The 27,984-nt window shown below is 42.5% G+C and overlaps 1 protein-coding gene across 2 annotated transcripts in view; it reads right to left on the bottom strand.

Moving 5' to 3' along the window:
- The window catches only part of DPP6 (dipeptidyl peptidase like 6), a 510,968-nt gene that overhangs the window by 434,050 nt on the left and 48,934 nt on the right, over positions 1–27,984 (bottom strand). The window contains exon 1 of one of the 2 annotated variants that reach the window (XM_028749897.2): positions 22,274–22,744. The exons of the other annotated variant lie outside the window; for it this stretch is intronic. Coding sequence (XP_028605730.2) covers positions 22,274–22,324 — 51 coding nt within the window. The 5' untranslated portion in view covers positions 22,325–22,744. Of the gene's footprint in view, positions 1–22,273; positions 22,745–27,984 lie in introns of those variants that run through there. 2 annotated transcript variants of the gene reach the window in all.

The following is a 27,984-nucleotide window of genomic DNA, read 5'->3' as shown; positions in this document are numbered from 1 at the left end:
AGCACATCTTGAGCCTATACATTTGTTTTCAGTACCAGAAATGAAATGGAGTTAAAGTCAGTCAGTCAGTCTCTGTCTGTCTGTCTGTCTGTCTGTCTGTCTGTCTCTCTCGCTCTGTGTGTGTGTGTGTGGTTAGCTTTCTTCATTTCAACAGCCCAGATTTTGCAGATGAATAGGAATTTTGTTGCTGCTATGGTTTGAAGTCAGAAATGCTTGTCCATCTGTGGCAATTCACCCAGTCTACCATCTGCACACACTTGTTCTAGTTCATAAAGAGAGGATGCTAAAGTACCCAGGACACACCTTTGTTCCCAGCGATTCCTGACCCCAATTTACACAGCCCTATTCTGCCATCATGTGGCAAATCACCTAGAGGTCACATTCAGGAAGGAAAGCTTCAGTAGGCTGGTTAGTATGAACAGTGACCTTTTATACAGTCTGAAAACGCTATAAACAGCAGAGATCAGCATCATGATACACTGAAGAGGTTTATTCCGTCCATTTCCTAATGTTGCATAATGCTAGATATTGGTTATTATAGGAGCTAGAAAATGAGACAAGGATAATATATGCCAATTTCTGTGCTCCTACGATAACTGCAAATCAAATCAGCAATATCCCAACCACAGTGAGATAACTGACTCAGCTTTTTCTCCTCTTCTCCCCATAAATTTCCTCCAACTTTAATAGCCAGGCTGAAACGCAAATATGCTTTATGTATTTTCTACTGAATATTGGGTCTTTGTGGAAGAAAATAATTGAGATACTAAAAATCTACAAACCAATTGTTTAGACTTTGCTCTTCAGGGTATCTCCATAAAAATGTTTGTAAAACCAATTGAAATGCATTGCTCGGAGCTATAATAAATGTTCAGGAACAGCGTATTAGAAAGTTCCAATTTATATGGGAGAAAAATACGGCTGTGAAGTATTTATGCATGCAGGATACAATATTAAACTGTGGAGCGAAGCTGCTTGCACTTATAGCCACTGAGAGCCTCAGTTACAAATGACAGGATAATTATTTTAAACAGCACTCCACAAGAATACAGTAACAAAAAGGGTAAAGTAATTCATGTTTTGAGGTAAGTGCTAAGCAATGCACCTGTACATCAAATGAAATACAGTACAATTTCAGAGTTACAAATACTTTGGGGATGAAGGGCCATTGGCGGGAGACAGACAGTATATTTGCACCTTTCTCTCCTGAGGAACTTCAGCTTCCTCAGAAGTGATCTGCCACATTATTGAGAAGCCAAACTCTTTCCCCAGGTATCTGATGTTCTTGTTTGTACCTGTTATGAATTCCAGTCACCAGTAGTCTATCCTCTATAAAGTGTGTTGGCAATTTCTATCAGGAAATTAACCTCAAACCCAGACCAAAAAAAAAAAATGTTCAGAGAGGGTTTTCCCCCCCTCCCCAAGCAATTCAACTGTAAAGTGGGATTTAAAATCTCTCAGCTGCCTTAAATCCAAACTAAACCCTTAACACCTACAAAAACCCAACAACCAACTATCTGAATCAGAACCTTGGAGTTTCAATCAGCAGAACCGAAAAAAGTCCCAAGCAGCATGTGAGGATGATTACAAAGATCTGCTCAATTTCTCCAAAGATTCTGGCATTCCTCTAGGGTTATATTTCCAGAGTGTCCGCAGGAAATCAGTGTGTGTGTAAAATTTCAGAGCAAAGCAATTATTATTTTCTATTCAAGATATTTTCTATTCAAGATTTGCTGTTTTACATTTTACTTTATGGTGCAGACCTCCGGAAAGGCAACAACTAACAAAAAGGTCTCTCTCTTTCTTGGGCTCTCAACTATTTATACATCAAAAGAATGAACACGACACCTTTTATAGGTTTACCATCGACATTCCGAAATTCTACTTTCTTGCTGTATGGAAATCAGAGCAGAACCAAATAACTATGAAATAATGGAGCAAGAACTAAAGGAATCTACTCATCCCTGGGTTGATGTACTTCTCTGTTGCATGTATTCCATGCTTGTGGAAATAGAAAGGCTGCATGTATGAATGTAGCAAACACACGTTTGACATCTATGCAATGGCCTCATATTTCTAGCTTTGCCCTGAGGCCGGATAGCTCAGTCAGTAGAGCATGAGACTCTTAATCCCAGGGCTGTGGGTTCAAGCCCCACGGTGGGTGAAAGATTCCTACACTGCAGGGGGTTGGACTAGATGACCCTTGTGGCCCCTTTCCAACTATACCATTTTAGGATTCTATGATATGCTAAGTGTTTGATGAAAAGGACTCGCCCTCAGTCAAGTTGGCTACATGGTGTTAACTAATGGTTTCATCTCCTTTACCTCCTATAGAAAAGAAGTTAGTTTTTAAGGAATTAAGAGATTGCATTAATAGTGTATCATTGTTGCATTATTAACATATGTATCTTGTGGGCCTTGTATTTTGTAACGCCTCTTCTGCTGACTTTACAAAAAACTACTATTATCCATGATAATCCAAGGCATTAAATGGAGGAAAACCTACAACCTTCATTGATGGTTTCCAATGTGACTTTTATATACAAGTTGCTATGGTGTTTTGTTTTGTTGTTTTGTTTTGTTTTGTTTTGTAACATGCTTCTAGCCTTCCTTCAGTTCATTCATGCCCCAAGCAGAAGCTGGAAATGAAAACATAGCTCATACTTACTTTCCCCCTTTTTTAGCATCTGTTGGAAGTGAACTAGCTAAAACGTATCTGCTGTTACTACAATAACAGTTTGAATTCAAGGTCAGGAAATCAATTCCTTGCATGTGGAAGTTGTAAATACCGAAATGATAATTCAAAGCACCTTCTTTTTGGGTGGAGGGCTCCAATTTGGGGGGAGGCTGCCCTACATGACAGAATGACTCTCCCCACTTTCAAAAACTAAGGTATCTGAATGAGATGTTTGATGTGACAAAGTGTCATGATTTCCCCTAGGGTGGCAAGAGGACACTTTTGAATCATTACTTCCATGGAAAATCATCACTGCTGGTTGCAGTGAAATACATTAATAGCCTTTTTTTTGCTTCCTGGGGATAATAGCACTATTAATGCATGTCAGTCCCCCAGCCTCCTCCATGATGAAGGCCTCCTTTATTGATAGCCATTTGTATGTAAGCAATTTTTTTAATAATAAAAACTCTACTGGAAAGGCTGCCTATTGCATGCTAGCAGCAGATTAAAGATGGCCTTAATGAATAAGTAATAAACAACTTTAATTAAAAAAAATGGGGGGTCACTTCAAAATCCTCCCACAGCCTGCGATAAAGCAGTGATCAGTAAGTAATCTGCTTTCTGCAATAGCAGCTCTAATACACTAAGGACTCAGTTCAGCAGAAATACTGTATCATCTCTACTCTGATGTATAATTTCAAGGGTGGGGGGTGGAACTGAGATATTGTATTAGTGAGAAAGGGTCTCACGATCCCTTTTCTTTAAATTACATGCCTTGAGCCTACCTGTATGGTTGGGGGGGGGGGGTGATATAGACTAGCAAACTATAGTCCTAATTCTGGAAAGTGTCTTAAACCAATAATTCTAGTTACAGGTAGGCAGCTGTGTTGGTCTGCCATAGTCGAAACAAAATTAAAAAAACTCCTTCCAGTAGCACCTTAGAGACCAACTAAGTTTGTTATTGGTATGAACTTTCATGTGCATGAATACTTCTTCAGATACACATTTAAACCAATAAGTTTCACTGAATTTCATAGCTTATGCCAATTTTCAAAAACCTATGAACTTTTAATGTTAAGGAACTACAACTCCCATCATCCTTGGAAACTGGGTATGCTAGCTAGACTGAGCTGAAGTGCTATAGTTTCCCTGGCTCTGGCTGAAAGTAAGTTAAGGCCTCTGGTCTATACAGTCCATTCAGCATTCCATTTCTTTATTCCTCTCTTGGACAGTGACACTGCAGAAGGGTTGCTCACCGAGTTCCAAGGGGGTGGCAGTTGCGGCCTGGCCCAGCTTTTCTCCTTGGGACATGGAGGAAACCATTTCCCCTTGCAGTTGGCCATTGGAATCGCCTTGGCCAGCCACAGGGGCTTGCATTCAAACTGGCCAATAAAGGCTGTTGAAGTAGTCCTGGCAAGAGCGGTGGACCAGAGTGCAAAAGTCTTCACTTGGTGCATCACTCCAACCCCATGCAGGCACAATATCACAGTAAAGGGGTCTGGGTAGAAGTTCTGTCCTGAAGCCAAGTGGAGGGCAGATGAGCCATAGAACTTCCAATAGTAGCCTGGAGGGGTCCAGCTTAGTTGACCTGCATCTTGAGATAGTCCTTAACCCAACCATTAGCTGTATTATCTTTGCTGTTTATTTTGTTGCTTCTTCGGGTTGTAAACTGCCTTGTGTATAGTAATATAGAAAGGTTTGAAAGTGAAATGAAATATCTGAGGTGGCTGGCCGTAGACCAGAGTTCTGCTTTGCTCTAAACTTACTCTGTAAAAGCGCCCTGGTCGCTGCCCACATTATATACAAAATAAATATTTTGTATATAATGTGGGTAGCGACCAGGGCGCTTTTACAGAGTAAGTTTAGAACAAAGCAGAACTCTGCCCTGATATTTTTTTTATCTGAATGTTGACAGCAGAGAGGGATAAGGGAACAAATAAATTAAACTGCCAGGGGGTGAATATACACACATTTCTTACATTTATATACTGACTTTCTTCTGTCATGGAACTCAAGGCTGCATAAGTAGGGCTTCTAGGAAGTATTCCATCCAGGTAATCACTATCACTATCATCATCATCATCATCATCATCGTCTGGGTTGCCAGACATGGCTCTCCAGCACTGAAGTGTTGGTGCAGTCCTCTGGAAAGGGAGCAAAACTATTTTTCTCTTTTGGTGAACCTGGTATACATAGACAGACAATCTCAAAAGGACTATTGTGGTTTGTTGCTTTGCTTCAGCCCATTGTGGTCCGCGACCTCCATTCAGCTGGTTTGTGGAAAGGCTGTTGAACAATCAATAGTTATTGTACCTTGCCCCACACTTGATTTCCTCCCTCCCCTCCTGACAGCAGATATTGAGGCCATTCTGGCCAGGACCTGAATAGCCAAGCAAGTTAACAAGGCTCTGATGGCAGTGGTTTTGACAATCATGCTGGCATGGAAGGGAAAACATGTTATGAAAGTGTGAGTTATATGCTTCACTCTGTAGAACAAAAAAAAAAGTTTACTGAGGAGCCCATCAAGACATCCACCAATTTCCAGCTGGTCTGCAGTGGTGGGAAATTTGAGAAGTGCTGCAATACAGCATCCACTACACCACATTGTCCTTAGTTTATTGATGTTTGCATTCTTTATTTCTTGACAAATGTAAAATAATGCTCAGTAGAATGTGTTTAAGCAGGCCAATGTATTGAATTTAAATTTGAAGCCTAATGCATTCTCAAAACCAGAAAAGGTCACAGTTTTCCAAAGTGGGGAGTGGTCTTTCCTACAGAGTTATATGAAGGCTGCATTGACTGTCCTGTTTCCTAGAGTGGTCAGCAAATTCCTGTTGTTTAATAAAACTTTCGCCCAGCATAACTCGCAACTGTTTTTGTTGTACTTCCATACAGTCCCACCACAATCACAGTCTCATAGCTAAAATGGGATAATTAAAAGGAACAGGAATTTGAGAAGAGTAATCATTTGCATTTATACAGCATCTTTCATCCAAAAAAAAAAAAAAAATCCATGTATTCTCCAAAGTACCAATTCATTAAATTTCTCACACAACAAATGGATAAACAAGGAACATTTTAAAAAGTTAATTCCCATAATGGGAATTTTTGGTATTGCTTTTATATTATAAGTATGTGGCTGACGTGGTTCATCTCAAAAACAAACAGAAGCTGGATGCTTACCAGCTGCCTTGCACACTGAAGCTCCCTGCTTCAGTTTGATTGGCTTGCTTAGGGTGGAGCTTCAGGGAGGCAGCAGCAGGTGACCACACAAATTCATGGGAAAATCTGATGAGTGGGAAATAAAAATTTGGGTAGGGAACAGTGCCCATGAACATAGTGCTCCTCCAGACTTCCTTTTGCAACATGCTTTCCAGGTCCAAGCAGTTTCTTCTTTGTCCCACTGCTTCCCCCAGGAAAACCCACTGTTTACCACTGAACTGGAACAAATGGTACAGTGGTACCTTGGGTTACAGACGCTTCAGGTTACAGACTCCGCTAACCCAGAAATAGTACCTCGGGTTAAGAACTTTTCTTCAGGATGAGAACAGAAATCGCATGGCGGCAGCGCGGCGGCCCCATCAGCTAAAGTGGTACCTCAGGTTAAGAACAATTTCAGGTTAAGAATAGGGACAGAGGTGGCGCTGTGGGTTAAACCACAGAGCCTAGGACTTACTGATCAGAAGGTCGGCAGTTCGAATCCCTGTGACGGGGTGAGCTCCCGTTGCTCGGTCCCTGCTCCTGCCAACCTAGCAGTTCGAAAGCACGTCAAAAGTGCAAGTAGATAAATAGGTACCGCTCCAGCGGGAAGGTAAACGGTGTTTCCGTGCACTGCTCTGGTTCACCAGAAGCGGCTTAGTCATGCTGGCACATGACCCGGAAGCTGTACGCCAGCTCCCTCGGCCAATAAAGCGAGATGAGCGCTGCTACCCCAGAGTCGGTCACGTCACGACTGGACCTAATGGTCAGGGGTCCCTTTACCTTTACCTTTTTACCACTGTAATCCACAGAAACCCCAGCTGCTGTTTGTTTCAATTCAGTGGTATAACCAGTGGGTTTTCTTGGGGAAAGTGACAGGATGAAAAATACCCACACAGACAGACGTGGAAAGTGCAGGCCTTTGCCTGGAAAGTGTGGCACAAAAGAAAGTCTGGGTGAGCCCTTAATCTGTATTGCTTCTAAATCCATACATGTAATAGTACTGTATTCCATATTAATGGGATAAAGGCCATGCTCTGCAATGTAGCAAGTTTCCCAAACAGCAAAATTTGTTCAGAAAAAGCTAAGATAAGAACCGTTGCAAATGCCAAATCTGCCCAGGACAAAATACAAATTACAAGTCAATACGGAGCATGCGCTGAAATATTGTGATTTTAGCCCTTGGGTCTAATGCAAGCAGACGCTTCCCTGCATAGGTCAGAGTTCAGGAAACCTATTAAATCAATAGCAAAACTCTTACGAGAGAAGGCTAAAGCAACTTCCACTGCAGGCTCTAGCAAAACTTTTCCAACTACACGTTCAGCTGCTTGAACAGATCAGCCCAATGCTGTTTGCACAGAGACCATCAAATGGGTTCAAAATCAGACTGAACATCCTTTGAACAAATATTTGCTTGACAAGTGCCTTATTTATTTCAAGCAAATTCCAGTTCAGTTTTCTGCCCTTGCCTGATAAGATTTTCCTACTGAGATGTTCTGCCTCTGTCTTCAATATCAGCATTCAGTACAAATACATCTAACACACCATGTAGCTATTAATCCAAAGCATCATTAACCTGTACAGTATTAACCTATAGTTTGAACTAATCTTGATCAACTATTCAAAGTTAACCTAATGGGTAGGGGAATTGACTATTCAATCACTTCACCTTTACCATTGCCAGCTAACCTCGCTCTAACCGAGTAATCTTAAAACTTTTCAGGCGTAAGACCCACCTTCAGCCAAAGCAACCATTTGGTGACCTGGTTCTTAATTTTTCAAAACCATTTTATTTCTTTTTAGAACATTTATTCACTGCCCAGTCAACAAAGTCTGGTTCACACAGAGTTAAAGACAACACACAATTAAAACTCGTTCAACGAATTAATTCAATTTAATGATGAAAAACAAGCATAAGAAGCAAAACAGCATTTAAAATCCAGCAGAAATAATCTGTTCCAAGACAATATAACATGGCTTTAAAATGCCTGTTATGACCCACCTTAGGCTGGGTTGCAGTGCAATAGGTGCCAGCCCACCAGTTGGACAATGCTTTAATCAAGAGATGAACCCTCCAGACATTGCTGGACTACAGCTCCCATCATCCCTGAGCATGCACCATACTGGCTGAGGATGATGGAAGCTGTAGTCCAACAGCATCTGGAGACCAATGGATTCCCACCCCTGCTCCAACTACCCCCTTAATCCTCACAGATCTTCCACTTCCGACTCATTCAGCCTCTTTGCCCAGTATCTTTTGCAGATTGTAAATTCCTCAGGCAGGAACTGTGTTGCTTCTTGTACTCCCCTCAGTGCCTGCTGGCACTGAATGCCTGTTAAATAACTGCAGTCGTCAGTTTGTGAATTAAGACAATTTTCTACAAGCCAATTCACACACGCGTTTCTGTGCATTACTGGATGCACAAAACGCCTCCATTTCATAGTATTGTGTCAGAGGCCAAAGGTGCATTGGAGACATTCAGTCTGCAGAAGCTGTTTTATACAGACAATTTCATGTCTCAGTCAATCAAAAGGAAAACTGATTTGAAATAAACACATAGGGATTCCAGGCAGAAATTCATGACTGGACATAATGGAGGAGAAGGAGAATAGTCTTGATGAAGGTTGTCAATGAAAGCACTACCACAAAAAATTCCAATAAGAAAGAAAAATGGGAGGCGTATTTAAGAAAACTCAATGTGGCTGCACAAAAAGCTTTGTAATGAGCTGTTTGGGTTGGGGGGTATTTTTAAAAGACATGTACAACAAATGCAAGGAAGGGACAGGCAGCCAATGATAAATACAGACAAAGAGCCTTGACTTGTAGGGACAAGGTCAGGAGAACTAAAGCTCAGGATGCCAAAGGATACCAAGAATGACAATAAGGGATTTTCCAGGTGTGCTGAAAGCAGGAGGAAGACTAAAGAAATGGTAGACCTGCTGCTCAGTAAGGATGGTGAAATGTTAATGGAACTGCTCAACTCCTGCTTTGCTTCCTCTTCTCCCAAAGAAGGAAACTTCAACCTCTCATAAGCAGCAGGGCTGCCGAGAGGTCAGGACTGCAGTTAAAAAGTTGGTCAGGAAATGCCTAGCTAAGTAAGCTCAGGGCCAGACGAACTGCACCTTAGGGATACCAAGCAACTCTGTCTACCTGTACAAATCCTGGAAAATGGAATAGATGCCAAAGGACTAGAGACATATCCTCCTCACCACTCCCCCCCCCCCCGCCCCAGAGACTGAGGCAAGGAGTAAACTACAGCAGGTTACATAAGATTAATGTATATAATAATCAGTTATCAAGATAATTAGTACAAACCACTGTATTTTCAAGAATAACTGCTGCCAGATTGATCTCCTCTCTCAGTTTAGTGGACTGTGGGAATGCTATGGACATAGTTTAAGCTTGCTTTCAGCAAAGCATTTGGCAAAATCCCCCACAATATTTTGGTTAGCAAACTGGTTAAATGCAAGGTAGATGATGGCAGTGCCAGCTGGGTTCGCAGGTGGCTGGAAAATAGTACTCAGCATCTTCCATTAATCAAACTGGACAGAGGTTTTGAGTAGGGTTCACAATCATTTTTATCAATGACTCGTGGAGTGGAGGGAATCCTCATTAAATCTGCAGATGGCACAAATTGGGAGGGATAGCCAACACCTCTGAAGACTGGAAGAAAATCCAAATAACCTTGATAGAACAGAAAACAGGGATGAAACTAACAGAGTTACATTCAGCAGACACAGTTACAAAGTTCTGCATTTATTGTTATGAAACTTGTTAATCATTTGTTATGCAAAGGTCTCCAAACATGTTACAATACATTTAAAAAAACATAATACACTAATACATTTTACTGTTAACAGAATCCTTACATTTAGGCAAAGTATGCACAGCTACACACGGAGAATACTAGGCTGGGCAGTAGTATACATGAAAAGGATCTCAGGGCTGTGGTCTAACACATGTTAAACATTTGTCGCAGGACTCATCCATACTTCACTTTGTCTCATGATTTCTAGGCACAGGTCTGAGAGGTTTTAGTTCTGTCCTGCAGTTTTCCCAGGTAAATCCCACTGTTTCGTACTGAATCGGAACAAAATGTCAATGGATTTTTCTGTGGACTGACTTCCAGTCCAATTTTGCAGTAAACAGCGGGTTTTCCTCCAGAAAGCAACTAAAATCTTTCAGACCCATAACTAGGAATCGTGGGACAAATGGCAGTGCGGGGGTGAGCCCTCAGTTGTGATGTGACCTAGAAGAAAAGCAGCAAGCTGGAGAGCTAGTCAGAACAGCGTTTGAGGGCAGTGTTGGGTTTTTTGTTTGAATCCAAGGCTGTCGCTATGGGGAGAAGCAAGACCCTTTTGGAATGCTGATGCTCTGAACCCTTCCATCGCAGGTTCAGGTTGTGTATGTGTGTAAATAAACCATAGATCGCAAAGGCACCACGGTCTCCTCTGTGCCTCATTTACAAAAGGAATCATGGACCCTGGGTAAATGCCTGGAACCCCTGGAATCTTGCACCGTTTGGGAAATGGGGTGGCGTGCAAAAACTCAGCCAAAATATGCAACATCCTCCCAAATTTAGTGTGTGATGTTCACGATTCACTCTGGTTGTTGACACCATTAACACCATTCTCTTTTCATATAAATGCTTATTTAAAACGAGTAACCCAAGAACTGTTTTTAGGGTCCTCTTCTGATTCAGGTTCAACAGAGTGCTCTAAACAATAGTTCAGCTTTGTGCGGGACGGGGGGGGAGAATTAAAGCTTTGGGTTTTGGTTCAAGTTTCGGTTCCCATTTAAATAGGAATTGATGAATGTCCAGAGCATCATTTATATAAATCTCCCCCTGCTTCATGTCATCAGCATGAATCACTTTTGCTTCCAGATAAGTGTCTTACAATGTCCACTGAAACTAATTTGATATACTTCACACCATCTCTGCTTCCCGCCTACAAGGACATGCTGGCTCAGACTAATTACTCTCCCTGAAAAGTGTTTAACCAGGCTGTCTCATTAATATTAGTACAGTCTCCTTAACATTAGTACTATTAAATTCTTTTTTAAAAGAGAGAGAGAGAAAGGCCACAGTGTATTAGAACTATGGTGAATAAGATACCCTGCAAAGTGGGGCTTGCAGACAAAAAACCAAGCAAGATATTAAAGTTTAGTGAAAATCATGATAACGGTGGGGGAAGGTAAACAAGTAATAGACAGCAGAGGGAAGTTGCATTTATCCAAGGCAGATGGGGCAAAAACCAACGCTTTGAAGAGGATAAATGCAAACTTAAACAATCCATCAGAATATTTAACACCACAAATTTAGCAGTGGATGCTATTTAGAAAACTCTAAATACAGAAGGGCAGATTAGCATTGGACTATTGTGTCTATAGTGCATTTTCTTCTTAAGTTACAGTTTCAGCTAACTAGAAATTCATGCAGTCTGATCCTATGAGCGACAGCCCAGCAATGCTCTCACAGTTAAGGTGCGAGGTGGCCTGAACTCTTCTAAGGATGCAGAGGCTGCCATCAGCGATTCCCTCCTGTAATGCAGCAACTGGGTTGTACAAGGACAACTACGTGGCACCAGCAAGGGTTAGTCAGTCCACAATTCACCTCTACATAGTTCCACCCTTATTTCGGACATCATGATATATCAATATATTGCAACGTTTAGTGGGTGATATGTTGCAATGCTGAAAACCAGATATCGCCCAGCCCTAGTGCATGCACATGGCTGAAAGAAGAAACAAGGGCTCATTCACACTTTCATTTGTCATGTGATCTCTTCTGCTTGTCATGTGATTTGCTGCCACAGGCCCAATAGGTGTTTTAGTTTTGGGGGTTGTTGTTGTTGTTGTTGTTGCCCCTCTACTTTCCCAAGGAAAACCCACTGTTTATTGCTGAATTGGAATGAACATCAATCTGCCAAAAAAAAAACCCCAATCAATGTTTGTTCCAATACAGCAGTAATCATTGGTTATTCCTGGGGAAAGTGGGACTACAGAAGAAAATCATGGGACAAATGGCAGTGTGGATGGCATATCTTGGCCACTTGGAAGGGACTCTTACTCACTAAAATGTGGGTGGCTATTTAGTCTTGCACTGAATTTTTTTCCCTAGTATATTTTGCAAACTTTCCAAGATCTAGTCTTTGGTGTTTTTATTTTATTTTATTTTTTCCGAATTGTGAAGAATTATTTTTGCCAAACTTCCTGCAAAATGTTATTTTTAACAGCATGAGTATATACAGTTCATTAAAAGAAACAGTTCTTCCATCCAAATACTTATTCTACCTACCAAATCCTCACAAAAATAATTTCCAGCCCCCAGAGCATATTATAAGAAGGCATTAGCAAAAGCATTTTTCACGCTCTCATAATTAGGTTTTCATTGCTGGAGGAGGAGGAGGGGAAAGCTGTACAAACCCACTCATGGGATGTTGTGGTTGCTTTATCTCTTATAGGAAGCCTATTCAATAAACATGTAGTAAAGAAATAATGATGAAGTGCCATTTCAAAAAAAAAAAATCCCCTTCCATTTTCATGTGGGCATCAACCCTTCACCCAATTTCACCCAGATTTGAAGGGTGTTCCACATATTGTTCTTAGGTGCACACCAAAAATGAAATCTTAAGGGATGACCACTGTGAGGAGCACAGAGAGAAGAAACTCCTTGGTGCATCTGCAGCAGCACAACCAGACGCCTTCATTTGCCCCAACTGCAACAACAACAACAACAACAACAAAATGTCTCTCCCATATCAGTATCTACAGCCACAGCAGGTGCTGCAACCAGCCAACAGTTTGACTTCACCCCCAAAAGTCACACTCCTCCATTGTCTTCTGAAACAGATGGATGCTAATACTCCAAAAATATAAATCATGAATACAGAAAACAGGCATTGTGAGAGGGGCAATAGCCAAGCATACTCTATAGCAAAACTGGGTTGGTTGATGTGTTCTTTGTAAACAACCCAAGGGGTATGTTCTGCATATTCTGGGGGCTACATACAGGTGGTGGGCATGACCAAAGGCAAAAATGGATGTGCCTCTTACCTTTGCACAGATATTTCTACACACACACACACACACACACACACACACACACACATCTCCACATCCAAGTAAACAAGAGAAATTATCAATCAATCAATCATTCATTTTATTTGTATGCCACCTTTCCGAAGTTAAAACCATACTCAAGGCGGCTTACAACATATAAAAAATTACCGTATTTTTTGCTCTATAAGACTCACTTTTTCCCTCCTAAAAAGTAAGTGGAAATGTGTGTGCGTCTTATGGAGCACATGCAGGCTGCACAGCTATCCCAGAAGCCAGAACAGCAAGAGGGATTGCTGCTTTCACTCCGTAGTGATCCCTCTTGCTGTTCTGGCTTCTGAGATTCAGAATTTTTTTCTTTATTGTTTTCCTCCTCCAAAAACCAGGTGCGTCTTGTGGTCTGGTGCGTCTTATAGAGCGAAAAATACGGTACATCATTACAAACATAACAAATGTAAACAACAACACTCAAGTAGGGTTCAGAGCAAGACCAGTGTGGGAAGGAGAGTTTGGCTTAAGGACCATTCCATGGGTTGGATAAAGATCCCTGGATGGCCACATTCAGTCCCTGAGCCTTAGGTTCCTCACCACAGTGCAATGCAACTGCCCTTCATTTTCCGCACCGATGCATTACCCAACTGAATATTGGAATCATGTCAAAGGGGGGGGGGGATGTCCTCATTTCCACAGCCTGTGCAAACATATGTACAACTCAAAATGCCACAAATACCACAGTGGACAGGCCTCTTGTGCAGTTTTCGGATGTTATCGCCCACGTGTTCTTTTGCATAGCTGAAACAATTAGTGTAATTGCAAGGAACTGTTCTCATACGAGCTATTTGGGTGGAAAGAAAGCGGCCAATATGCTAAGCTCAAACCTAGCTAATGTAACTCTATGGAACAGCCAAGCACGATGCAGAGTGCAAAAGGAGCAAAGAGGAAGCAATAAGAGATGTTACAAAAAGCAAGTGTACAACTAGCAAATGTACAGCCAGCAGAGTCACAGTGTACAAGTATTTCCAAGAAGTCTTAACTAGTGAGATATGTTGGGGGGGTGTCATATGAGAAATGAACCTCTCAGTCATCAAATAATCCCAAAAATATTTTGCAATGGTTGTATTCAGTTTATATCCAACATACGATGATTGTATCTAGTGTTTTCTAATGGTGTAAGAAATGCATACTGTCATGTCTGACTCAGTGCTATTTTTCTAGAAAAAGAGGTGCTGGAACTCACCACAAACACCCCTCTTGCTCTCTTATAATGGCAATGGCACCCACAATGAGAGGTGCTGGAACGGAGATCCTGTGAGTTCCAGTTGAAACAAAGCCCTGTCTTACTATATGACTTGTCTTAATTCTGGAATTTGTGGAGTCCTATTAAAGTTAACAGGGCACAGCTAATCGATTTTTTGGTGTTCTGTTGTAAGATTCCGTGTGATTAGGAAATTGAATGGGATGGGGTAATGTTTCTTCACGGCCAATGAAAGAAAAACCAGCCCCATATTTCCCCTGCTATTCAATCATCATTAGCCATTAAAGCCACAAGATAATGAATTCAAACATTTTATGCAATCTTCGGAGAATAATGGAACTTAAAAAAATAGGCCATTATAAAGATTATTTATATGTTCTCACAGGTCATAAACGCAGAATCAACTACATTATTCAGTGTGTAATCTAGCTGGAATCTGAGCCCAGTATCAGCAATACAATCAAGATCTGAAGCAATCATTATGTAGTCACATAGCCTTTGCCATTAATCCCCGAGTAGCCTACAAAAAATGTTGACTGCACCCAGAGGGCAACACTGGTGCTGTTGTCTTGATACTGGAATCAAAACAGACAAACAACAACCCATACATACATACAAAGACAAAAGAATGGAAATAATGACTTAACAAAATTCAGGATATGGCAAAAAATAACATCTTATCTGAGAATGAGAATTATAAGTGAATATGTAAATCAGTTCTGGGTATCCCGGTTGCCCTTTATACAATAATGTTAAGAAAACAATTACCTCCCACAAAAGAAAATTCAAGTAGGTTTTGAATTCAAGTAGATTGGAACCTAGTGGAAATTAGCATGGGGCTGTTAATCCAAGACAACCAATTATACAGTTAGAATTCCTATGCTACCATCACTAAGATATGGCTTGAGTTGATCAGTTTGCATTACTTTTATCATAATGCAATGTTTATTTAAGTGCTGGCATCCTGAGCATCATATAAAAAATAAAATGATAGGACCTCGTGAAAAGGAATTAATATTTACATTAGATAAGGCAAGGTAGGAAGGAGGGAGGGGGAAAGGCTCCCAAATTAAGCTAAAAGAAGACTAATCATATTCGCGCACAGCTCTCTTAAATTCTACAGGATTTCTGCCCATTTAATATTTATTTAGCGACCGCAATAGGAGATGCAACCGTAAGTTGGACAGAAGCCCTAGAAAATAAGAACTCACAAGAACTAGAATGCTGTCCCTATTTGCCATTTACAGTTAACCAAAATAGTAAGATTCAGGAACCAAAGAACCAGTACCGTTCCGTTTGTTACCAGAAGTAGGAGCGATGGAATAGCTATACCAAAATTTTTACTTGAAAGCACTGGGAAGGAATGCACTCCCTGTAGTCACTGCCATTCTACCAGCTCACAGTTTGGAGAGATGCCTTTAACTGAAAGAGAGACAAGCCATTAGGCTAAATTCTGACCTCAATTAAGTCTGTTTCACGTCAGTAAAATTATTCCCTCTTTGTGTGCCAAATTCATAACTCATTACAAGTGGATACAACTGCATAAATTCCAGTGCAATTGTGCCTTTTTGGAAGTGTGGCTCATTGATTTGCAAAAATGCCAGAAAGGATAGCATTTAGTCCCAATAGGGTTTATTACCATCGTAATACTCATCTCACCTCGCAAATCGTAACTGGCTCCTCCTTCTGTGCATGTGTGCAAGAGAATATTTATGCAAGTGGAGATGTCCATTGTCAACATGAAGGTCTTCCAGTTACCAAGCACAAAAAACTGCCTACTAAAGGTGGCCTGAGAGGTAGTTAAGCCCCTAGTGAAAGCAGCTAGTAAGGGCACCAAGTGAGTAAAGCAACTATTGAATGAAATGGGTTTACTCCTGATGGAAGCAATTATTATACCCTACAACCCAACAGCTTTCCTGAATTAAATTTACCCACAGTCAATTCTGAACAACTCAGATTTAAGTTAAAGGAAGATGATCCCGTTGACAAAAAAGAGTATCTCAAATGCAAGAGCTGAACAGGGAGCATTTAAGTTATACCAAAAGGACCGTCTGAAGTGGAGGAACAATGGCAATAGTTTTAAATGATATTGAAAGAATATGAAAATGAAGTAAGTGAGCAATTGTTCACGAGTTCTCCCGAGATTAGTAGTTATATGTTACAGTGATATTCAGCAAGAAATCAACTCAGGGAAGTTAGGAAACTGAACATTAACTCTCAGGGAAATCATCCTTACCTTAGGCAAGAGGTAACACAAGATGCTCTGCAGATGTTGCTGCACTACAGCTCCCAGTAGTCATCTCAGGCCATGAGAGCTGAAGCCCAGCAACATCTGGTGGGCATCATGTTGGGTACCTCTGGCAGTAGAGCTTCAATAGAGACGACGGCATGGAAAACACCCCAGCCCAAAACTATAAGCCAGGGGTGGGGAGCCTCTGGCCCACCATATGTTGCTTGACTACAACTCCCATCATCCCTCACCATTCACAATGCTGCCTGGGGCTGATGGGAGTTGGAGCCCAACGACGTCAGGAGGGACATAGGTTCTGTGCCCCATTATATACAGGGGGGAAACCAAAATCCTCACACCCCGATAATTTCCCACAACATCAAGGATCCAAGTACAAGCTCCTCTTGTTCTTGATTACTCTGATTTAAAACAAAAAATCAGTACTACTCTATATAAATGTATTCAGTGGCCATCTATTATTATTATTTTTACAAGTATTTGCTTCCTCATTGCTAACAATTCCATGGATTGAACTATGAGCATAGCTATAGAGATAGGGAAGGAACCACCCCCTAATCTAGGAACTGAGGTTAGATGAACGTAAGTAGACAAGAGGAGCTGGCTGGATCAGACCAATGGCCCATCTAGTCCAGCATCCTGTTCTCGCAACAGCCAACCAGATGCCTGTAGGCAACACATAAGGAGGCACCAAGCACAAGAGCACTCTCCACCCCTATGGTGTTCGGCAACTAGTATTCAGAAGCATTACTGCCTCTGAACATGGGGAAAGAGCATAGCCATTGTGGCTAGTGGCAGCTTTCTATCTGCCTCCCTGCATTTCTCAAAATCCACAGTTGCCAGACCCACTAAGAGTAAAAATGAAAACCAGCAAGAGTATTGTTAGCCCAGAAATGGAAGCAAGAAGAAATTCTGACGAAAGAAGAACGGCAGATGAAAATGATGGACTATGCAGAATTGGACAAAATGACAGGAAGGATTCGAAACCTGGGGGAACAGAGATTTACAGAAGATTGGAAGAAGTATACGAACTATTTGAAGAGCAATTGTAATCAACAAATTACACTAGTAGGATTGCAAGAAGTTTTGCAGGGAGAAATATATGAAGTGCTAGAAAGCAGATAAAGACTAGAGATATTGGTTATGAGCTTTAAATGTAACAGGGAAAATAAAAAATGCATACTAAGAGATTAGATTGGAAAATTTTTAGACTGGACTTATGGAAGTCAAAATATTGAATAAGATGTAAAAAAAATATGTTTAACTACTGTTGAAAATGGTATGTTAAAAAAACTAATAAAAATTTATATAAAAAAGAGTAAAAATGAAAACAGTGACAGTGGCCACTGTTGCCTAGCACAACCGATTAAAGGAAACACATATGCTTACTCGAGAGCAATCAAACACTTCTTAAATTTCACTACTCAAATCACTTTGGCATGTCTGGGATCTCTTGCTGTAGGGTGGAGTGAAGCTTCTGCATTTCTCCTTCTTTTAAGGCGAGTTTTTTATGCACATAATTCTCCCACCCAACAGTTGGGCTACGTACTCAAAACAAATTTGCGTGTCATTGCACACATGAGGACACTTGGATGTACGTCCTTCTTGGGACGTTTTTAAAACAGAAGTTGAATGGCCATCTGGTCAGTGATTCTTTAGCTGTGATTCCTGAATTGAAGCGGGTTGGATTAGATGGCCCTTGGGGTCCCTTCCAACCATACCATTCTATGGTTTTATTATTTCCAAGTTGCCCGTCTGTCTGTCTGTCTGTCTACACCAGTGGGCGGTGAATGGGCACAGACATCATACATATGGTTACATTTTCAAATTGAATAGAAAGTGTTTTGGCAGAAGGGGGAACATATCAAAACACAGTATTTCTCAAGGAACTGCAGGAAATGTGTGGATTGTGTACACAGTTTCACAAACCAGTCGTGGGAGTGCACTGAATGCAGAATAAACAGGAGCGTGTACACAGCCTTAGTCCCAGGTAGCACCAATGGCAGTTCAATCCTATAAACACACAGAGAGAGAAGAGTCCATGTCCACTCAGGAGTAAACTAGACTGAGTTCAATTAGACTTAGTCCCAGGCATGTGGTGTATCAGGTTGCAACCTGAGCTATGGAATAGAATAGTCTCTACCACAACACAGCAATTATGGAGCTATTTATGTTCTCCATTTGAAGCATATGCAAATTTATTTTAAAAAATAAGTGATTATATGGAAGGAAACCTATGCCACTTACCAAAGCATTCAACTGAAATAATGAACTGACATACTCAGAGTGCCTGGGAGCTTTGCCTCCTTCATGATATTCCCTCTGCTAGTTTGATGAATGAGGAATGCGATAGAGTAAAAATAGAAGCTTTTCCAGGCTGCACAATATGTGTGTGGGGGGGGGGGGGGACACCAAAAATAAATGCAACTTTTATCTGTGTGTCACAAGGTCTAGTTTTTACAAAAGCTGGTTTAATTAAAAAAACTTAAGACATCAAAAAGGTGTAGGGGCACTGAAATATAGTTACAGGGTTTTCATAACAAGACAACAGGCTGCGTTACAGAGTTTTCACAGGTTGTCTTTCACACATGAATGAAATAGTTCAATTTAACAAGAACCTTTCAATGAGAGAGAGAGAGAGAGATCAATAAATACTCAGCAAGTTGTCAGGAAACTTACAATCAAATTGCTCATAGGAATACCGCCCGAAAGCTGTTTGATTACTTTCCACAACCAAGCAGGTAGCAGTGTGTTTATGAACGAAAGACGGACACACACTTTAGAATTTGGAGGGACCCCTCCCCCACCCCTGAGAAGAGCAGTTCATCACCTGCCACCAAACATTACACAGAGTGACTGGAGCATTGCTGATAGGCAAAATTACAGTAGAGATTTGGTCTATCAACTGTTTTCAAGATAAATGTACTATGACATATGTCTATAGGAAAAATCCTGAAAGGGCACAATAATTGGTGAGTGTGTTGTTGTTGTTTTAAAAAAGGAAGAAAAAAGTTTTGTTAAGTGGGCAACAGGAATGAGAAAAGTTCAGAATGGAGTAGAACGGAAACACAATGTGTTGGATACCTTTGGCCTGCAGACCAAATTTGATGTCTCTCCCCAGGACTCACCTCTGGCCAGGTCTCCTTACTGGCTCTGTCTCACCCTCCTCAAGTGCCTTTCCCTAACTGGAACGTGGCCTTGAAAATCCGCTGCTTCCCTGGATGCGGAGATTGCTTGTGCGTGCTTGTGTGTGTGTGTAGGGAACATAGAAGTGTATAGCTTTGCCTTGGCTGAAATGTAGGCTACTGTACAAAGTAAGAGACACATCTATTGTTCTGCCAACTTTGGGGTTTAGTGCCACCGGCATGTGTCCCCTTGAAGGTTGCCCAGCATTCAATGTGGCCCTTAGGCTGGAAAGAAAGGCTCTCTCCTCCTAGTCTAGCCACTTTGGAAATGTCAACATTAACAAAGAATAGATTCCATGGCAAAATGCCCTTTCAAAATTAAACCAGCAGCACAGTACCTTGAAAACATCATTGAGCAGAGCTATTATGTCTTATGTTTTCCAACTGTCCATTAGTAGTGCTCAAATGCATTAGGACAGATGACACGTGTTGCTGCAAACCAGATTACAGGTTGCAATGGCCAAACACCAGCTCCCCTTACAACCAATACAATACTTACTAACGAAGACAAAGCGTAACAGACAAATCAGGGGTAATATTTAAAGCTAAGTGTCAGTACTCCAGACCTGTGACTCAACAATTTTGGCTGAACAGATCTCCACTAAAGTCGAGACATCTGCACGCACTCAGTACAGCCCCACAAGACTTCAGAACAGACAACTGTGGAATTAATGGAGTCTGTGGATCGCAGCCAGTTTTAGCACTGATTTCAATGAAAGAAATTGATCCGGTAGTGCTTACCTCTTGCTCTACAGCTATGTTCCTAGTTCATTCACTATGTGACCTAGAATTAAGTGTGTTGATCTGTTCCACTCTAGCACCTAGCAGAACTTATGGCAACTAACAGGGAAAGAGGAAACCCCTGCCAGAAATAATACAGATCAGTTTCTTTAGCAGGAGCAGGGAAACCTATTCCTTCCCTTTAAAGAGATCATTAAAACATAATGAGCAATAAGTTTCTCTTTATTAATACTGCAACACTGTACATGCAAATCAGGCTAAGGCTGCAGCATAATCAGCTGGAAAGCATGTCAAGCAGGCTAGCTGTTCTTTTAGTCACAGCCAAGTCAAAAGAAGCTATAGTGACCTTTAGAGAGGGAGAGGGTAGGTGGGAGAAACCCTAAGCCTCTGTTTCAAGACAATAGAGATGGCAACAGTCATGTTTAATGCAATGTTCCATTTTGAAAACTGATTCCATAACTTCCTGTTCAGTCCCCTTCGTTGGATTCACAGGTCACATAGTACTGCACCTTCCTGTTGAAAGAAAGGGGGTAGGCAGGGAGCACGATTGTGCTAGAAAGAGCATTTCCTTTCAACAACAAAAAGGAGAGGATCGTGAGTCACCAACAGGGGCTTCAGTGAAAGGACGCAAAGTACTTGAATTGCTGTATTTAAGTACCTCAGAAGAGACAGAGGCCGACCTCCAAGCACGCACGCACACCTTTCACTTAAGCATTAGCCATTTCCTAAGTAATGAGCGTGCAAGATAGTTTGCCGAAAAAAGCAGCTACTAACAGGTAATTTTTAAGCGTTTACATAAAAGCCTCAATAGTTATTTTTTATTAAGTTAAAAGAAGAAACATGTCACCTATGAAGACATCACGTGCCACCAAACAAGCCAGACAGCCACAAGGGCACACACTCTCACAAAAATCCCATCAGCATACCCACAGCCAGTACAGCCCATAAAGCACACCCCCCACCACCACCCGCAACGAACCACTAAACAAACCAAACCCTCCCTCGATGGAAGGAGGGCAAAACAAACGCGTTTCCATCAGCGCCAAGATGGCATCCGGAGCTTCCCCAGGAGAACTCAGCAAATTTTATTGCTAAAAAAAAGTACCCGACCAAGAATAAATAGATGGGAGGGAGGGGGATTGGGAAGGAAGGAAGGAAGGGAGAATTGTTGCTTAAAATAAAGGCAGAAAACGGGAGGTGGGGAGGAAGACCCCCCCCACACACACACACTCCGGTGCTCAAGTTGTCAAAGTTGTCAACGAGGCGCTGCTGCTGATCTTGGTTTCAATTCCCCCAAAATTCAACACCTCCAGACATCTTGTAATCCCCGGGGAAGCGTTCGGCGCTGCCACCTGAGACCAGGCACTGAACCCTTCGCTTTGTACCTTCCGCCAGGTCCGAGTGAGAGAGAGAGGGGGGAAAAAACAGGAACAGCCAGAGCGCTTATCAAACTGGAAACAATGGACTGGGAGGAGGAGTAAGCAGGTGGGGGCGAGGAAGAAGCAAGATCTTTCAAATCCTGAGGTTCAAGTTCAACCTCCGCGCACTCTGCTTCTCCCATATTCCCCGTTACGATAGCTAGATGGAATATTTATATATTCCATCAATCTTGATATAAATATATAGAGAGAATGGGTTTCCAAGCCCACAATAGAAGCATCTACACAGACAAAGATCATCGCCATCCGGTTTGGGGGGGGGGGGGAATCCACCTTAGGCAGACCCATCTAGTATTTAAGGAGGTGGGCTCCAAATGCAAAAAGCGTGGGGGAGATCCTGTGGACTGCCCAGATCACGCTTCCCCTAAGAAGAGGCATTGCATATATATATATAGTATCAAACAAACGCCGAGAAAAGACGCCCCGGAGTTACTGAGGCGCAGGCGGCGGCGGGAGTCGTCGTCACTTACCATCATGTTGCCTTGCATTTTAGCGGTTTTAATCATTGCTTTCTCCTTCATTTTGCCTTTGGATGGGGAGACGGTGCTGATGGAAAGCGCGTGCCTGCCAGTCTCCTTACAATACAGGCTTACTACTTAATAATCCATCGGCTTGGTCACTTTAGTCAGGAAGCTCGGCTTTTTACACTTGCGAGGAGATGTTTATTCGTGGGGAGGGGGGAAGGAAACGGGAGCGGGGAGGAGGGAAAAGAGTTCTGATTTCCAACCCCTTCACCCCCCCCCCTCATTTAAGCTCAACGCCCTTTAAAAAAACAAATTCACATAGGATTTTTTTTGGTGGGGTTGTAGAGGTACCCGCCGTCCTCATCATTCTTCCGCTCTCCCCATTCCCCTTGCAACAAAGACTCCAGAAACGTTTAAGGGGAAGAAAAAGAGGGAGATGCCCAAGCTTTGAATCGCGTCCTGCGAGAACTCTGAGTAAACATTGGCGGTGGGGGGGGGGGGAGAGAAGGAGAGAGAGGAAGCTCGTCCCCTATCGCACACTCGCCGCCACATCACAAACACACACCGCTGTCGCGAAGAAGGAAAGCGTCGCTGTCGTGATAATATGGTGAGGCTTGCCTCGGTGCACGTGCTAAACGCTTTCTTCTCTTTCTCTCTCTCACAGACCACAGACACCGGCAAAAAGAAAAGAGAGCCGCTGCTTTTTATTTATTTTTTAATCAAGGTTAAGCAGATTTTCGGATGGAAAGAATAAAAAAGGGTGATGTATGTATGGGTTGACTCTTCTCCAAACGCATTTCTATTTATGCATTTGCACACTGAGGAGTGTCATGCCAGGGAAGAAGATACAAACCCCCTTTTTTCTGCACATGAAGCTGACACTCTAGGACACTAGGTGCAGGAGCGCCCCCCTCCATCGCGGTTTCCTCCTCTGTCTTCCCTGGCCAGATCAGCCTGGGAGCGAACAGCCAGGAGCAAGCGGGGCCACGTCTGCTGCAAGCGAGGAGAGAGGGAAGGACTGGTATCAATAACGTTGTTGTTGCAGGTTACTATGGGACACCCGCTACGTTTCCATGGTTGCACTCGTTTGGGTCTGCATCTGAATCAGCTGCTGCTGTTCCCACCGCCCGGGAGGGAAAGAGGCGTGGCACTTTCCCCGCAGCACCCTTCCCGAGGTGCCCGTGGGCCGCCAGCCCTCCATACAAACTCCCCGGGTAAGATGCTGTTCCAGTTCCTCCTGAGCCACATCTTTGCTACGCTGCCTCTCTGCTCTCCCTAAGCATCCCTGTCTGATTCCTCCCTTCATTCTATCAAGAATTAGTTCGGATCCCTTTGGAGCTGCTTGCCACGCCCACTTCAGGATCCCTCTTTGTTGTTGCATTTCCGGGACACACACACACACACACGGTGCTCACCGGCCTTTCCCAGCTGCTCCGGAGACACACCCAAAACCCTGTCTCTAGACCCACTTCACCTTTGCGCGCGCGCACGAACACACACACAAGCTGCTGCTGCTACAGCATGCACCGTTCAGTCTTCCCTCCCCATCTTCCCAGGATGCCCTGCTGCTTCTGTAATCCCCTCCATTCATCAATCACCACCGTGGTGGGGGTGTCTTGCGGTCGCTCTTTGCATTCTTCCATCCCCCCCCCCCCAGCTAGGAAGTCATCGATAGGGCTGGAAAGCGCGCGTATCGCTGTGCTCCTGCCCTTATTCCTCCCCTGCCCACACTCTCTGAGCGTCCAGCCGTTCAAAAGCGCGCTCTGTTCTCCTTAAAAACAAAGCGGGGTTCATTTTACAGTCTAGTCACGCCAATAGCTAGAAAATGCTGCGAGGAGAAGACGTTTCGACTGCAGTTTTCTTTTCCCCTTCAGGCGCCGCCAGCAAATGGGAGGACACGCGACTTACAGCTCCCCTGTTGCAGCGCGCGCGCGCACAATTCACTTACCCTTGAAAGAGTATTTGGGTCCTTTAGCTGTTCGGCATGTAACTGAGCCAAGAAGGTAGGAAAACAAGCGGCTGATTTGCAAGAGATAATTGCGGGACCACACTTAGCCTCTCCGAGGAGGGTTTCAGTTTTATTTATTTTTAAAACTATATTCTCTGCTAGAAGCTTAGGGGAGAAAGGTTGGCCGAGAGTTTAAAATCATAACACACTTGGGAAGGTTTATGGTATTAACATTTTTTTCACAAAAAAGCTTGCAAACTTGTCACCTAAATCAGAGATGGGAAACCCCTAGACTAGTCCTCAGTTGGACTCAAGACCAGTCAAAACATGACTCCTTTTCCCATCAGCCACAGCCAGCACAGCTAGTGGTCACACATGATGGGAGTTTTTATCAACAAGAGCTGAAGGGCCACAGGTCCCCCGGCCTAAAGCTAAGTTTTCAGTCAACCTTCCAGATGAAAGAAAAAAACACCTGATCATCTTTAACAGTAAAACCACTTCCCAACCTTCACAAAATCCTGAGCTGCAGCAATCAAGTGGTCCTACTGAAATCAGAAAATTTGCGGGGAGGGGTTTTTTAAATCAACAGAGTAACCAAAGTGCATTTTTGACCCAAATCTGTGTGCATAAAACAACAGCAAATGGTCTGCCCTTCTGATGTGATAAAACATATGAACTTATCACTTAGAAGATGAATGTTCTCTCTTTTTCACTTCCTTAGTAAAGCTAGCAATGTCACATGAGAGTTCATGACAACGATATACATTGGCTTAAGAGCCTTGTAGACCAACTCCCTCCAAGAAGAGACAAACTCAGATAAACTTTGTTGAAACCAATCAACATGAAACTACAGTAATTTTGATTCACTGTCTTCTTTTGAAAGTGGAAGAGTTTTTCTTCTTCTCTCACAATTCCCCAGTGGAGTCATCCAATGAAGTTTTTGGCGGACCATTCAGGACAGACAAAAGGAAGCACTTCTTCACACAGCACATGGTTAAATTATGGAATTCAGTACCAAAGTATGTGGTGGTGGCCACTAGGGCTGGGCGATATCTGGTTTTCAACATCACAATATATCTCCAGCTAAATTTCACAACATCTCGATATACCACAATATATATCTGCAGTGGCGGAGGGTCTTGCTGGGCCTCCCCACAGCAGCAGAGGGTCCTGCCATACCTCATTAATTAATAAATAATAATAATAATAATTTTATTATTTATACCCCGCCCATCTGGCTGGGTTTCCCCAGCCACTCTGGCGATAGAGGGTGCACCGCACTTCCCCGCAACAGCAGAGGGCTTTGACAAGGTGGAAGGCCTTAAAATGCAAGGGAAGTAGTAGTTTTAATTTAAAAAAAATAAACTTCCATATATTATGTTTAATATATTTTCAACTAATTTATGAGTAGTTTAAGTGATTTACAAGTCAAGTTGCATCTACTTCCCCACTCAGAGGTCTAAGTGGAATCTACACATGCATAAGCCCTACTGAGTTCAACTAAACTTCTACCTTCCTGGGGGTAAGCCTCATTGAATTCAATAGGGCTTGCTTGTGAGTAGACACACATTTCCTTGCACTGCTTACTGAAAAACACCCTCACCATCATTCTCACATAGTACCTAACGTCCCATTTCAGCATAAGGCAGGCAGATAAATCTTCTCCCCTCCACCCCCACCCCCAGAAGGGCTCCCCCAGAAGTCCCCATACCACCAATATCTCCCTTTTTATCAAAGGGAGGGAGGGCAAGCAAGCAAACAGTCTCCTTTAAATATATAAAAAACCCAAACCTTCCTTTTTAATATGTCCAGAGCCAGGGCCTTCTGGTGGTTCCCTCACTGAGAGAAGCCAAGTTACAGGGAACCAGGCAGAGGGCCTTCTCAGTAGTGGCACCCGCCCTGTGGAACGCCCTCCCACCAGATGTCAAAGAGAACAACAACTACCAGACATCTGAAGGCCTGTTTAGGGAAGCTTTTAATTTTTGATGCATTACTGTACAGTATTTTAATATTTTGTTGGAAGCCGCCCAGAGTGGCTGGGGAAGCCCGGCCAGATGTGCAGGGTATAAATGCTAAATGCTACTACTACTACTACTACTACTACTACTACTACTACTACTATCCAGGGGAAACCAACATAAACACCACATTGCTTCTTTGTCTAGCCATGGAGGTTCCTCCTGGATTGTTAGCAGGCTCTGCATAATTAGCTGAGCTCTTAAGTGAAAAGATACTGGTGAAGCTGAAAGAGTTTGCTGGTTTATGTGAGGACTTACTGTCATTTTTCATGGGTTAGGAGGGAGGAGAGAGCAAACAAAACTGGAGACACCCCCTGGGAAGCTGTTCAGTCTCCACCTTTTGTTCACAGGTATATTGCCTTGTTGAAACACTTATCACAATGTTCAATACCGGTACTGTATTCAACAGTGTGGCAATTTATTGCACAGCCCTAGCCTGGCCACCAACTTGGACTTGGGGATTAGGCAAAATCATGGAAAATATAGCTATGATGGATATGTTCTACCTCCAATACCAGTTTCTGGGACTATGAGATCTGTAAGTCACTGTGAGCCCCTTGACAGAAAGGTGGGGGAAAATATAATGAAACAGCCAACAATGGGCGCACAAGAGCAAACACAGCTACACACTATATAGTGAATGCGCCAACGTAAATACTACTGTAAGAAAGGTAGTCTCCTAATAACCTCAAGCACATAAAACTTTTTAGCACACAACAAATTTGTATTCTTTTGCTCCCTGGATGCTTTTGCATACCACATGCCGTAGGTCTTCTACCTCTTCTCCCTACCCCACCCTGGTTTATTTCTAATGGAGTCATTGGTTGTATCTTATTTCACTTAATTTAATGTGGTTTTGGCACTGCAGTAGCAATTGCTATGATTAAAAAGAATTTTGTTCTAATCTCCAGGCTGCTGGCAAGTACTTGCTATCACTTTTAATCCCATCTATCAATCTATCTATCTATCTAGATGTTTGTAATTGTGTTTAAGATTCTCTTTTCCGTTTGGGCCAAAGCATTCTCTCTCTACAAATGTCTCTTCCGCTTCTCACAACTGGATATTCTACCCATTGCATTCCACAACACAATGTCTGGCGTTTGCAACTAAAGCCTGAAATAACTTTTAGGCATCAATAACTTGTCATTGCAATTTTTATTTTCCTTATTTTTTCTTTCTTACAATAACACATTAAGGCTCAACTAGTCCAGAATTATCCCTCCATTACATATTGGGGGTGGGGGGGTGGGAAGAGGAAGACAAAATCTAAAGCTCAAGTAACAGTCAGACCATTTGTATATCTATCCTTCTACATTGAATCAAGAACTTCATAGATCATACCCTTAAGCAGGGGTGGTGAGAAACCCATGCCTTGAGAGGAAGACAAAGCAAAGACCCTGTGTGCAAGATACACACAAAGCAGTTATTATACCACTTTCAGCAATTATAGAAGAAGAAGAAGAAGAAGAAGAAGAAGAAGAAGAAGAAGAAGAAGAAGAAGAAGGAGGAGGAGGAGGAGGAGGAGGAGTAGTAGTAGTAGTAGTAGTAGTAGTAGTAGTAGTAGTAGTAGTTTGGATTTGATATCCCGCCTTTCACTCCCTTTAAGGAGTCTCAAAGCGGCTAACAATCTCCTTTCCCTTCCTCCCCCACAACAAACACTCTGTGAGGTGAGTGGGGCTGAGAGACTTCAGAGAAGTGTGACTGGCCCAAGGTCACCCAGCAGCTGCATGTGGAGGAGCGGAGACACGAAC

The sequence above is a fragment of the Podarcis muralis genome, chromosome 12 (assembly GCF_964188315.1).
Source record: "Podarcis muralis chromosome 12, rPodMur119.hap1.1, whole genome shotgun sequence".
Classification (NCBI taxonomy): domain Eukaryota; kingdom Metazoa; phylum Chordata; class Lepidosauria; order Squamata; family Lacertidae; genus Podarcis; species Podarcis muralis.
Note: the sequence above shows the minus strand (reverse complement) of the source record. Positions and strands in the feature narration are given on the sequence as shown.